The 13,818-nt window shown below is 48.2% G+C and overlaps 1 protein-coding gene across 7 annotated transcripts in view; it reads right to left on the bottom strand.

Annotated features, from left to right (window-relative positions):
* The window catches only part of EEFSEC (eukaryotic elongation factor, selenocysteine-tRNA specific), a 233,985-nt gene that overhangs the window by 22,842 nt on the left and 197,325 nt on the right, over positions 1–13,818 (bottom strand). The window contains exon 7 of one of the 7 annotated variants that reach the window (XM_036229792.1): positions 7,829–7,947. The exons of 5 other annotated variants lie outside the window; for them this stretch is intronic. In XM_036229792.1, the coding sequence (XP_036085685.1) occupies positions 7,853–7,947 (95 nt within the window). In that variant the 3' untranslated portion in view covers positions 7,829–7,852. The remainder of the gene's footprint in view (positions 1–7,828; positions 7,948–13,818) is intronic. One more of the 7 variants, XM_036229793.1, reaches the window with a different exon arrangement.

Here is a 13,818-nt window from a genome sequence, read left to right as displayed (position 1 = left end):
AAGTACAACACAGTGACAGAGAGTGATGGAGCTAAGTCTGGGGCTGGAGGATACTATTTTAGATGGGGTGGTCAGAGAGGCAGGTCTAAAGCCTCGAAGACAAGGAGGAGCCGTCTGCGAAGATCTGAGCAGGGAACACAAGTGGGGGCTTCGCTCAGGACCTCCTTGGGGCAGGAAGGAGACTGGTGTGGCTGGGGGAAGGTGTTGGGAGGGCAGGGCTGTGCAAACCACCTCATCCTCGCGGTGGTCTGCCTCTCAGGGAGACAGCAAATGGAGGCTCTATCTGGACCCCTCTGCCAGTTTCTTTTGAGTGCAACTAGGACCTTGATTCAATGTGTCTCTAGCACAATGCTGGGGTGGGCAGTGGAGAAACAGGAGGAAGATAGGTACATGTTATCTTTTCTTCTCTCTTTCTCTCTTTTCTCTTTTTTTAGGTTCATCCTAGTATAGTTGTGAGGATGTGGAGGGAGAAAGGACAAGAGTTGAGAGTGGCAGGAATTTATGAGCTCAGAGTGCAGCCTGCCTTTGGTGAGGGTGAAGGAAAGGGGCTCCTTTTGCCAAAACAATATTCACTTCTTTTTAAAGGCAGCTACAAAGCCATGATTAAGCTCAGGGCCCTAAAACAAGCCCATAAAATTGAAAAATATTTATCTGGAAGGGTGGCAAGTCCAATAAAAGTTTTATGAATGTTTTACAACTGCCCTGTCAGGAAGCTGGCCTCTCACTCACCTCCCTCTTGTGAAAAAAAGAAAAAAAAAAAAACAATACACATACAAACACACACACTCACTGGCACATACATACTCACATGTGTGGACACATACAGACTCAGACATACCTGCAGAGACATACAGGCTACACAAGCTCCTGCTGGTATCACATTCTCTCAGGCGGGCACAGGGAGAGGAGTGGAGGCAGTACTATCTCTCTCTGAGCCTGTACAAGTCTGCAGGGACCTGTACCCCAGAGCTCGGCCAAGACTGCCAGCGTCTCAGCTCTGGGCATACTGCCTCCTCCTTTGCCATGGGTTCTGGCTCTTGGCTATAGTGTCTGCCCTTGGCAAACACAGGCCCCAGGCCCTCCTATTGTCTCTGTGTTCACAGCAGGCTAGCCAGCACCCCACTGTCCCAGGAGAGTCGCCTCAAAGTCCAGGAGTTTGAAGGATGCTTTCTGATTTGAGGCCTTAGATTCCTCATCTCTAGTAGTCCAGAGGGCCTACTGAGAGGTTAGATTTTCAGGGGCTTTATTCTTCATAATGACTCAGGAGAGTGTTAGGGCTCCCATTTCGGGGAGCAAGAAACTGAGACTGAAGAGCCTTGCCTAAGGTCATCCAGGAAGTGGTCTCACTTCCTGTCCCAAGGTTGTAGACAAAGTCCGAGGCTAGGCCCAGGTATGAGTTAGCTCTGCTGACCTCTCCCACTGCTCTCTGCTACCCCTGGGCTGAGCCACAGGCCTTCCTGTCGTTTTCAGTGTCTCAGGGCCTTTCCATAGACTTTTCCTGACCACTCAAGTGAGCTAGCTACAACTTTGCTTCCTAAAACGTGCTCTAGGTTCTGTTAAGGCCTCTCTCTGTGACACCTGCCCTTCTCCTCCATGGTGCCTATCTACCCAGAAGCATGTGCTATTGTGAGACTATCTTGACTACCCCTTTTGTGGAGCTCTGGGAGGGCAGGGACTGAGCAATTTTTCTTGCCATTGAGTCCCCAGCTGCAAGGGTATAGCACAGGGGAGATGAATAACATGTGAATGAGCAACCAAGAAGCTCCAGAGTCTGGAGGTGCAGGTGGCTTCTCCAAGGTCCCCACTGGTTCTGGGCTGGTTTCTAAAGGCGAAGACTAACATTACACAGGTTACTAGAATTCAGTCTTGCCTTGCCAGAAGCTTACCTTTGCCTCAGAGATCAAATCATCCACTGCTTGGGGCAAAGCCCAGACCCAGAGGCCAGTTTCCAGCAATCAGCAATTCCCTTTCTAACAACAGTAAGGACAAGCACTCGGGCGAAGGACCAACTCACACCAGGCCCTCGCCAGGTGCCTCCAGGTCCCCCAGCTCACTTCACCTTCACAGGTCCCTTCTAGAAGGTAATACGACAGTCTCCAGATCTGTGAAATGACTAGAGGTGGTGGGGGATGGGAGGGGCATCAGGGGGTAATATTGCGCAGGCAGGGTCCATTCAAACCCACAGCTGTCTGCCTCCAAGTCACAGATGGAAATGGCCTCTAGCAGAAACCAGACAGAGAAAATCGGGAGCCCAATTTATGATTAAATGCCCAGGTTTCCCATCACCCTTGGCAAGAGCAAACGACAACCCCCAGCTCTCCTCTGCAGGGGAGGCTGGAAAGATTCCTGCAAAAGCCAGATATTTAGGGCTAATCCTCAGCCTCCGAGAAATCAGGTGAGCACAAGCTTCTAGGGAGAAAGCTGTTCTGGAACTCTGGCAATGGCACCCCTCTTTTGGCAAGAAATGGTAAATGTGATAAGGTAGGGGTTGGTGGGCTGGCAGATGTGTATATGGGCACTGCCATCTGGCCAGTCCTTGTTTCGCCTGCAGACACATTCTATAGGGCCACACTACACTCCCAGTGCCTACCTAAAGAAATGCTCTGACACTACTCTGCAGAGGAAAAAGTGGAAACCCACCTGTCCTCAGTCAGGTAACAGATGTACAAACTGGTACATGGGATAACACGCAGCCGTCAAATGAGTCAACTAGAACTGTTGCATGGAACAGTAAATTCTGAAATGAAAACAGCAAGTGTTCCAAAAATATTTGGTTCAGAGTGAGACCAAGTATGTAAAAACTTAATACACATAAACCATCAGTACGGTTCAGGACCATCAGTACGGTTCAGGATGTTATCTTACATAGGGAGAACACAAAGATGAGATGAAGCATGAGGTCCCTGACTTAGGGGAGGGGGTGTTACCTCCAAGGAATCGGGGCAGAGGTGGGAGCTTCTACTTTTATCAGTAACAGTCTATTAAAAAAAAAAAAAAGACAAAAGGGTGTGTGTGTGTGAGAGAGATTTGAAACATGTGACAGAATACTCGTATCTGTTTGACCTTGCTGGTGTCAGAAATATTCTATTCTGTATGGCCAAAGTTTTTCATGGTTAAAACCAATTTTTTTTTTTTTTTTAAGAAAATCAACTACTGATTGAAAAGAGAAAAGGTGCAAGGGACACAAGATGTAGGTCACCAGCTGTGCTCTGGGAAGTCTCTGCCTAGGCATTTGCATGTTTGGGGCCTCAGTTTCTTCATCTGTCCACTGGGGATAATGATGTCAGTCTGGCAGCTGTCATGAGAGCTGGCTCTGCTTAGGTGAGCCTGGCACCTGAAATGTCTCTGACTGAGAATCCGACTGGTTAGGCCAGGCCTTCGGTCCCCGCTACCAAACGAGGCCAGTTACCCTCCCTGTTCCTTATACACACTGGCCTATGAAGTACGAAAAGCCAGAGACTCGCTCACAGGATACCTGGGGAAATAATGCAGCATCAAAGTGTTGTGACAGGGAAGCAGTGGGTACCATGGGGGCAGTTGACAGGGCTCAACCTCAGCTAGGGTCAAGGAAAGGCTCCTGGAGGAAGCTATGATCCCAAAGCAGATATTTCCTTAAGTCTTAAGTTTCCCTTTTGTTCGTGGACTTCCTTCTGAATAAGTCTCAGGCCAAGGACCTATATTGGGTGCCAGGGCACATACCCCAAGGCAGCCTCTTCCTGGGGGCCCTGTTCTTACTGTGGCCGCAGTGAAAAAGCCCTGGCACGGCCCCATGTGGATGACATGAGACCATACTCAGGGTGAGTATGGCCAGCAGATGGTTTCTGTCCACTGCGTTGTTTACGTTAATTGCAGATATTTTTAACGTATTGTGTTACTCCATCCATCTTTGTGAACGGTCTGTCTTGTAAAATTCTTTTAATGATGCTATTTTTTCTTGCCTATCTTCATCATCTACAATTATTTATAATATCATTGTCTTTGTTTCAAACACTGGGTATAAACATTGTTGTAACAGTTCTTCGATGGGGTTCATATAATTTTTACAATTGCTTTGAAATGCTTCAATGGCCAAAGGGGGAGGAGATCGTCATTTGTTTAGCATAAAAAAGACACCGCAAATTGCTCTCTGCTCTTGGTGAAAGGTCCTCCTCTGTCAAGATGGCTTCTAAGAGAGGCTGGCCTTGTCAGGGGCGGTCCCTCCCAAAAGGCCCAGGCAGCCCTTTGGGGTGGGGTGTTGGCAGCAGCTAGCTGGCTGCCGGATTAGGTTACAGAGCTGCCTTCCTCACAGACACTGGGGCAAGATCCACAAAGGCCACTGTCGGGGTAAGATGCTAGTGAGAAAGACAAATGGTTTGTTTTCATTTTTCCTGGGATTTTATGAAACCTCAACTTTTACTTCTCACCTCTCTTCAACTTTCTTTTACCCAGCTCTGTTTTCCAGGGTATCCTTGGCTGCTGGCCTGCTGTGTGGGACAGAACCCAGTAGAATGCCCATGACGGCCTGGGGAGAGTCTACCCTCACCTCGGGGTCACTGGGGGTTGTCCACAGTTACCCCCAACAAAGCTGGCTTCAGTCCTCTCTGTTCAGGGACAGCCAGCTTATTGAAGAAGTCAGCTGCTTGAATAGGGCCAGCATGCTATTGGGCCAGCAGCTGGCCTGGGGTTTAGGGGACAGAAAGAGGACTGACTGAGTCTCCTTGCCCCTGCACCTGCTTTCCTGTGCTCCCTGTGAATTCTCAGGGGCTCCCACAGGCAGTTCGCTAGCCTCCCTGGATTACCAGGACCATCATCCTCAAACACACTTCGGGTCCTGGCCAACTCAGCCCCGATACCCTCAGTGACTCCTCAGTGCCTGGGGTACATGGAAGCAGCATGGCCCCTGTCCTTAGTGGACTCACAGGTAGTCCTTGAGTCTAGTAAAGGGTAATTCATCCTTTCAGGCTCTGGGAAGCCCTCCAATCCTCAGCTTCCTCCTACAGTGTCAGATGGACCTCCTCCATGGCCCTGGCCAGAGATGGGTGACAGAGCTGCCTACTTGTGACACAGCCATCTTTACCTGGGGACTGAGTGGCCGAGGACAGGCCTTGAGACTGAGCTCTGGGATCAGGACTCAGCATGGAGCAGCAGGATTTACACTGGATGGAAGAGAGAATGTCTCCGATGCCTTTGGACCAGAGCTGTGGATACCAAGGTAGATGAAGGGCTGTCTTGGTAGCAGTGCCTCCTGGCTGCACAGGGCTTAGGGAGACAGAGTTTATACCCTGGGGATCTGAAAGTCAGAATCCAAGAGGTACTCAGGGTGGGACCTCGAGGTGGAGAGTTCTGGCAGGCATCTATAAACACACTAGGCTGTGAACTGCACCCTCTTCTCCACATATCTGCTTCTTCTAAGTCTCTTTAAAGAAACTTGGATATGGCAAAAAGATTGACCTCACTACTTACCAAAGAAATGCAAATAAAAACATCAAGATGTCATGTTCCATGTATCAACTTAGCCAGGATAAATAACATGGTGGAAAATACACGCCTTCAGGCAGTGCTAATGGGAGTATGAAATGACATGATACTTTTGGAAATCACTCTCCCAGGAGCTTTCAAGAACTTTTAAAATGTTTATAGTATTTTATTTTTAAAAAATCAGAATAATTCAACTTTTGATAATTCATCTTAAGAAAAATATCCTATATTTAGATAGAGATTTATACACAAAGATGTTTCCAGCAATGTTATTTACGATAGAGAAGTTGGAAACACCTAAACATGCAACAGTTGCCTAAGTGACTCATGGTACTGCATTAGGGGGATGACTGTGACACAGCGAAGACCTTATGTAGCCATTGTGTGTCTGTCATGTACTGTGCTAGTGTGTAGGTGCCTTTACATCTCACTGCACATTTCGATCTCACAGACCCCATGCAGGGCAAAACATTATCCCCATTCTACAGATAAGGAACTAGGCCCTGGAGGGGTCTACTCACTCACCCAAGGTTACTGACTTGGTAAGTAATGGGGCTGGGGTTTGAACCAAGCTCTTTCTGAGGCTGGAGCCCAAGCTCTTAAGCACTGCACATTCAATCTCTCCTGAAGACTACAATGTAAACCAGAAAAAGAGAAAAGAAAAAGCTTGCATAATTACAATAATTGAAAAGAGAATCAAACTCAAAATAGTATACATCATAACTTCTTAACTGCATAAAAAGAAGCCTCTGCAGAGAGAGAGAAAAAAAAAACCAGAAGAAACCAATTAAAAATATTAATGATAGGACTATGGGAAACTTTTTTCCTTCTTTTTATTTTTCTGTAACATGTAAATTTCACTGAATGAGATTACTATTACTTGTAGGTTATAAAGAAGATTTGTGATTTTTTCCAAATCACGTAAAACATCTCATTTGGAAGCAGATAGAGTATCTAGCCTTGACCCTTGTGTGGGAGGGTGCCCCTGCTGGGACAGGAAGAAGCTTTCTTTCCCCAAGTGACAGTGAACAATTGTTAGCCTGTATGGTGAGGGTCCCACCAAACCCTTGGGTGCAGAACAATAATCTGTTCCTGCCACAAGTTCTAAGCAGAATTCTCCCCCATTTTCCAAGAATCATGACTACTGCTCACTATGCTGAGACTTCTGAGGCCTGGTAAGGCCACTGGCAAATTCTCACATCCTTACTGCTTTTGACCTCACATATTGGTGGACCAGGCCTAATGAAAATGAACAACTTTATCCTTGCCATTAGACTAGTCGCTGTGATCAGGAAAAGGGAAGGTCTGTTAACAGCTGAAGGGATAGGGGCCTTCCTAACCTACTGGGCATGTATCATGGGGCTTCCTACAAGGGGCCCTGGGGACATAGGGAGACTCAGCTGGGGCACTCAGCCTCACCTCTGGGAGAGGTGCCTAGGAAGACTGGTGAGAGGCCACAGCAGTCCAGAAGTTTCAGAGAAAGAGGCCAGGGGGGCACTGTGGAGGGTACTTCCCACTGTCTTGAGGCTGAGTGGAAATCAGGGGTGAAGTGAGAACAGCGGCATGATTACTGGGCATGCCTGCTAGCAGCAAATACCTGTCACTTCTGCTACTTCTTGCAACAGCCTCTGGCTTTCCTTGGGCAACACAGGTTAAAGCACGGTTCACCTTTGGGGCCGGGAGCACCCATGATCCAGGCTGGCTGGTACATGCTCCTAGCCACAGTGCTTGTTTGGGGATGGGCACGGGGCTCTGGCACTTTGGTGATACTGGGAGAGAGAATCTCTACTAGACTTGCAGCTGAGAAGACCATCCAAAGGAGAATTTGGTTGGGGGTAGCCATCAGAGGAGGGCAGGGCTGAGCCTGGAGGACGGTGGCTAAAACCCTGGGACCTAAGAGCTAAGCCCTACCTGAACACAGCACCACTGCTAGACTTTTTCAGGTATGTAGATAAATTGAATTAAGGCTTCAGTAGTCCATTCCTCAATCCCATGTGGCTTAGTGTGATGGTCTGGAGCATCACAGGAGTATGCTTATACACACGGCATGGCAGGAGGCATGTGGGGTCAAAGGACCAGAGGTGGCATCTGAGCAGAGCCCAGAGGATCCAGGACAAACAGCAGAAGGAAGGACAGCTACCTGGGCCCATGTAGGGCTGGGAGGCACCATGTGGGCCAGAGAGTAGGAGTGGCAGAGCACGCGGGTGGGAAGGAGCTGAATGCTACCTAATGAGCCTGGACTCCACTCCAGACAAGAGGAGACATCACAGCAGCCCCCACAACAAGCTGGTGTATGCCCGCCGTGAGGGGGATTATAGGCCAGGGGTTAGTAAAGCAGGGGCTGTGAAGGCAGCCAGAAGTATGTGCTTACCTAATAGTCAGGTGCTGGCAAAAGTCATCTGAGAGTCCAGACACTGACCAGTCCCCAGAGACACAGACAAACTTCAGGTCTTACTCTGTGCTTCATTCCCAAGTGACAGCCTGCGGCTCCCATTCACAGGGAGAGAAAGAGACTCACATTTACTGAACATTTACAAGGATCTAGGCACTTTACATACATTTTCTCACTTTTTTATCTCAATCCTGAAGGCAAGGAATATTCCCTTTTTCATATAAGAAAACTGAGGTCCGGGACATTCTTGTAACCCTTCCAGTGGTAGGGTCGAGCTGAAATAGGAACTTATGGAATTTGTGTTGGGCCCTGAGCTCAGGTCATGCAGGGCAGATTGTACAAGAGGGTAAACTTTCAGAGATGGGGAACAGAGGAGTAAGAGCGAGGACTCTCAGCCAGACAGCCTGGGTTCTAATCTCAGTGTTGGGACTCAACAGTTGTGTGACTTTGGGCATATTGCTTGTTGCTTCTGTTTCCTCAACTGTAAAATGGCAATCCCGATAACTGTAATTGTGATAGCATCTTCTGTCAGGTTTATTGTGAAAATTAAGTGACACTATTATGTGTAAAATATAGACTAGTACATGGCAGCACATAGTAATAAAATATAACCTTTTTCCATACTTTTAAAAAAATTTCTAACTGGTCATCAAGTCGCGAACACTGAAGAAACTCACATTGTTTTGGCCAACTTTGTCACGCCTTTATTCAGTGTGTATTTCTTGAGCCCCTACTACTGCCAGGAACTGGGGTGGGGTCTCCCTGAGTCTCCCTCTCATCTGCAGATGAAATTAAAAGATTCTACGTGAGAGTAAGGAAGTGTCTACTGATGGAATGGTTCAAATTGAAAGCCTGATGCATGAGAAAGTCACGCGAAAGTTCAAAGATGACTCTGTGAGCCGGGTGACTGTAAAGGAAGACCCAGCATGAGCTGGCTGTGTAGTGTGCCATGACTTACAGCCTCACATAAACAACATTGTCACTGACTAAATGTCTTCTCAGCATCAAACTCTGGGCCAAGCACTTCACACATGGCTTCAAGCTGTTCTCTCAACGATGTTATAAAGAGACGTTATAAAGAGCAAGGACTGGCCTTTTCCTTCTACAGACCAGACTAAAGCCCAGGCATCACAGCTGGTAATGAGGGAGGTGGATTTAAACTCTCACTGCTGACCCGGAGCTGCTTCTGCACATACCAAGCAACACCTGAAAAAGTCCTGCAAGGAGATGTGACCCAAAGTCCAACGGGGTATCACTGGAGTGAGGAGACTGTGGGTGACATTTCTCCCTAGATTTTAAAGCTTTCTTTCTAATATAATTGTGCAACTTTCATGAATCAGAAGTAGTTTAAGATAAACACACAACACCTTTCTGGTTACCCTCCATCCAGAAGTGACCTACCCCACAGATTTGTGGCTGAATGGATAGCCAGTAGTCAGACACATCACCCTGCTGGGAAAGCGCCCTAGAAATGTATAGGTAGTGACCCTGACTGCTGAGCTCTACATAAAGAAATACTGGACCACAGGAACCCTAGCTAGAAGTAATGGTCTCTAACTTACAGGTAGGCAGCAGCAAGCAGTACACTCACCTTGGGGCCAGTCCCCAAATGGGCCAAGGGTGGCTCCCCGGGGTTAGAAACTGCCTGAGCAAGACAATAGCCACCTATAACTCACCAAGTCCCATCTAAACCCAGCTGGGTCTGTGGCCTGGAAAGAAGGCCCCGGGGGAGCCCAGAGCCCATGCGTTGAAGTGCCAAGTTCTCTTGACTGCCTCAGCCTGCCTGGCTCCATGTCTCCTGGAATTCTACAATCCATTGGGGTTTTGCAGTCAAAGTAGGGTGCAAACCCATATCTTCTTCCATTGCCCAGCGATGTGACCTAAGCAGGGCCTCGCTGAGACATCTGTACAATGAAGACCACATGAGCCTTTGGTTACAAAATTCTCAGCCTTGGGTGGTTCTATATTGGCTCCTATTAGTGTAGTTATCAGTGTTGTTGTTGTTATTATCACTGCCCCCCATTGCCCCCCAATCTCCCTTGGCATACCCGCTCACTAGAAGGAGGCCAGGGGAAGGTCAGAGGCTGGATGGAACAGAACCTAGAACAGTACCAACAGCAAACCCTAGGTGAGCACTGACCTCGCCAGGCATGATTCTAGGCACCTGAATAGACGACTTGTTTCATCCCCACCACAGTCTCTCCCAGGAGGGCTGCTGTGCAGTGTGGCCCTAGAGTCAGAGGGTAAAACTTGGGATGAGTGATTTAACGTCTGGATAGATTCCAACTCGGAGGGCTGTTGCGATGCTTCATCCTCACCCCTCCATAAACTATATAATGTCATCTATAGAAGACACTGAGACAGAGTCTGGCACACAGCAAGGGCTGAACACTGGCCAGCAGCAGAGGCTGAACCAGTCTACACTGGACCTTGCCCAACTGTCTCAGGCTCTTCTGAGCTCCAGCATTTCAGTAGAGAGAGATTTTCTTTAGCCAGCTACACCCCCTTGTTAATAACTATACCTACCAAGGCTCACTGAATACGTGTGAAACGCTTCTGTTAATGAGGTGAATTCAAAATGTGGGAGAACCAATGCATGAGAGGTTCTTGTTCCTTGTACAAATGTCTTTGACAGCCTTGAGGTTTTGGGGCACATGACCAGCTGCAGCCCAGGGCACTGGGTATTAAGACATGAGAGCTGGCAGAACTGCCCAAGTCAACATCATTCCATAAGAGGATGTAGGGCCAGCTCTGATCTCTGGGACTTTCTTTCAGGTATTTAAGACTGTTGGACGATTGCTGATCAAGGCTTTCTGCAGAAACAATACTTAGCCAATCACATAAGTTTCACTTACCACTGCTTTAAACATTAAAACAAATACTCAGTTTACTCTGATGTCTTTATTTAGGCAGTGTGATTCAAATGAAAACTACAAACTTTCCCTAAAACCAGAAGCCGGTAAAGAATTAGAAAGTTTTAGAGATTGCTAAACAGAGAGAGAGAGATTTCCCAAAGAAGTTTCATTCAACTTGTCAAGAGTCCAGGGACAGGTATTGTGTTTCCTCACACATGTTAGGCTGGAAAAAGCCCCTCCGTCCTTTTAAGGCCTCTGGGGCCAGATCTCAGGGGCTTCCCACCACTCCAGCGCCCAGAGAACGTCCCAGAAGACGAGGCCTCAAGAATGAAGTAGGCACGGCGCTGTGTATCACCCGTGCTTAGGCAGTGCAGGCGCTTGGCCTGAATGAGCTGTGTGACCTGAGGCTTCCCCAGGACCTGCCCTGCTCAGGTGCCACAGGGCACCCAGAGGTGGCTTGAGGCGGCTATTCAAGATGCTCCTTTTACTGCACCCAATAGGCACTGAGTCACTGCAGCCCGCCCATCCCACCCCTGGCCTGCGCTCCACATGTCTACTGTCCCAGCCTCGGGGCCTTCAGTTTTGCCCCCTCCTATCGGCTGCCAGGGAGAGCTTTCTGACTGTGCACTGCTCCCTGCATACCACTCACCACGGCTCCCACCCTCTGCTTAGGCTAGTGGTCCTCAACTGGGGCGATTTTGTTCTCCAGGGAAATGTCCAGAGAAGTCTTCTGTTGTCACAATGGGAGGGGGGCGGAGAGGGATTTGTTACTGGCACCAGTGAGCAGAGGTCAGGTATGCCGCTAACCATCCTGCAGTGCACGGGACAGCCCCCTCCACAGGGAATGACCCCGGCCCAAATGTTAGTTGTGTAGAGGCTGAGGAACCCTGACCTGACAAAGGTTAGATGCCAAGAGTGGGGTTCAGAGTCTCAGGCTTGGAATTGAAAATGAACAGTGGGAGGCTCAGCTATGGTTTTTCCATGTAAGACTGTTTAGAAAAAAAAAGTTCCATTTCTTTAAAACAACAGTTCCAAAACAATCATTTTCAACACAACAAACTAAATGAGTTAGTAACATGTGAAACACTCAAAATGTCTTACACAGTACAACAAGCAGTGAATATGCCACACGCTCTCTAGCCTCTGTGCGGCAGGCAGCATGCCCTGTTCCCTCTGTCCTGAATGCCTTTCTTCCCTTTCTCTACCTGAGAAAACCCCCTCAACTTCAAAGCCAGCTCAGGCCTTACTGTGCACTACTCCACTCTGGAAGGGAGTGGTCACTCCATCTGCCCTGTCCCCACGGTCGTAGGGCACAACCATAGTGTTTGTCACTTTCTGTAGTCATCACCTAGAAACTGGTGTCCCCTCGTGGAGGGGCAGAAGTCAATTTTCTCTGTGGTCAGGTCTGACTAGAGCGAGGAGGGGGCGAAAAGACAGATGGACAAAAGAAGGGGGAGAGAGAGGACTCCGAAGGCTTTGGAAAGCATCAACTTCTTCCTCCATAGGCCTTGGCCTGCGGACACCCCTTGATCAGGCCCCACAGAGCCGGCTCTGCCTCTCTGCTGCCAGACCAGGGATTTCACCTTGACTTCCAAAGGGACCTCCTTAAAGCCCTCCTCCAAACAGGCTACAGAGGCCTCACGAATGGGCACAATTGCTGAGCGGGGGACCCTGCATTCCTTTCACATCAGCCATCCCTGGGCCACATGCTATCTTTGTCTCCTCATTCACCCTCCTAGCAACCTCCTTAACCAGTGACCGAACCTATATCACCCACAATGGGCAAATGGACGTCACATGCATCTTGAGGGATTCACTAAGAAAGGCACAAGATGGCCTTTGTGGGGTTCCTTCTACATATGCACATCGGGAGCTAGTCATGAAACAACAAAGAGACCTTAAGAGCGCATTTGGGAAACAACGACCTAAAATACAAAAACATGTGTCAATGAAACTAGGAGACATGACAACCAAGCACAAGGTATGATTCTTCACTGAATCCTTCATCAGGAAAATGGGTTTTGAAAGACATTATTGGGACAATTGGGGAAATCAGAAAATGGACTGTATCTTAGGTAATATTGCGTTGATGTTAAATTTCTCAAGTCATAATCACATGGAGGTCACAGGGGAGAATGCTCTAGTCCTTAGTGGCACATGCTGAAGTACGCAGGTGTAACTGAGTTCCATTGCTAACATTCAAATGGTTCAGCACATACACAGAAAGCAAATATGACAAAATACTAACAATTGTGAAATCTAAGAGAATGAGTGTTCAATAAACTATTATTTCAACGTTTCGGTATGTTTGAAGTTATTCAAAAAGTTGGGAGGAAAAACCCTCAACATCACTCATCTTATAGACGAGGAAACAAAGGCTCAGAAAGGTTAAAATTCTGGCCAGGATTCCAACTCAAGTCTGGCTGACTCCAAAGCTCTTACTCTTTGAAAGTACCCTGCTTCTAACCTCCCAGAGTGGGCAGAAAATGCTGAGCAGACACAGCCGGACCCCTGCCAACATCTTTCAGTAGAAGTCATTTTGGTCCTGGCAGGGGCTACTCTTGAGGCAGTCAGCTACGAACTCTGAAATCCCAAAGACAGGTTGCCCAAGAACCCTTTCCAAACTGAGTCTATAGTTACAATTGGGTGGGTAGGTGGGTGTGGAGAACACATTTTAAGGGAAAAGAAAACCAGTTTTATTTCTAACCCCAGAGGGAACATGCAGCCTAACAGTCCTTATCACAGGGCCTGTTTATGAGACACAAATACACCTACGACACCTCAGGGCTCCTGTGACCCTTCCCTTTGGCACCAAGATGAGTTTTAATTCTCTTTGCTGGGTTTTCCAGAAGCCTCTCAGCTGCATGGTGTCCACGAGAGAGGCCTACTTCCATATGGGAGCCTCCAGGGTCCACTGGGACAGTCGTCCAACTCCTCTGAGCCTCTGTGCCCTTCAGGGAAATGGGAAGAGGGCTGCATGCAGCAGGAGGAGGCTGTGTGTCAAGGACCTGACACCGACAGGCCAGGTACAGTGGCTCGCATTTGAGACCTGGGAGATTTCATGTAAAAACCCAGTTTCCTAGTATCTCATGAAAAACTGGAGATCTGATACAC

This window comes from Rousettus aegyptiacus, unplaced genomic scaffold (genome assembly GCF_014176215.1).
Source record: "Rousettus aegyptiacus isolate mRouAeg1 unplaced genomic scaffold, mRouAeg1.p scaffold_m13_p_12, whole genome shotgun sequence".
NCBI classification, from domain to species: domain Eukaryota; kingdom Metazoa; phylum Chordata; class Mammalia; order Chiroptera; family Pteropodidae; genus Rousettus; species Rousettus aegyptiacus.
The sequence above is the reverse complement of the archived record's forward strand: the minus strand, read 5'-3'. Positions and strand labels throughout refer to the sequence as shown.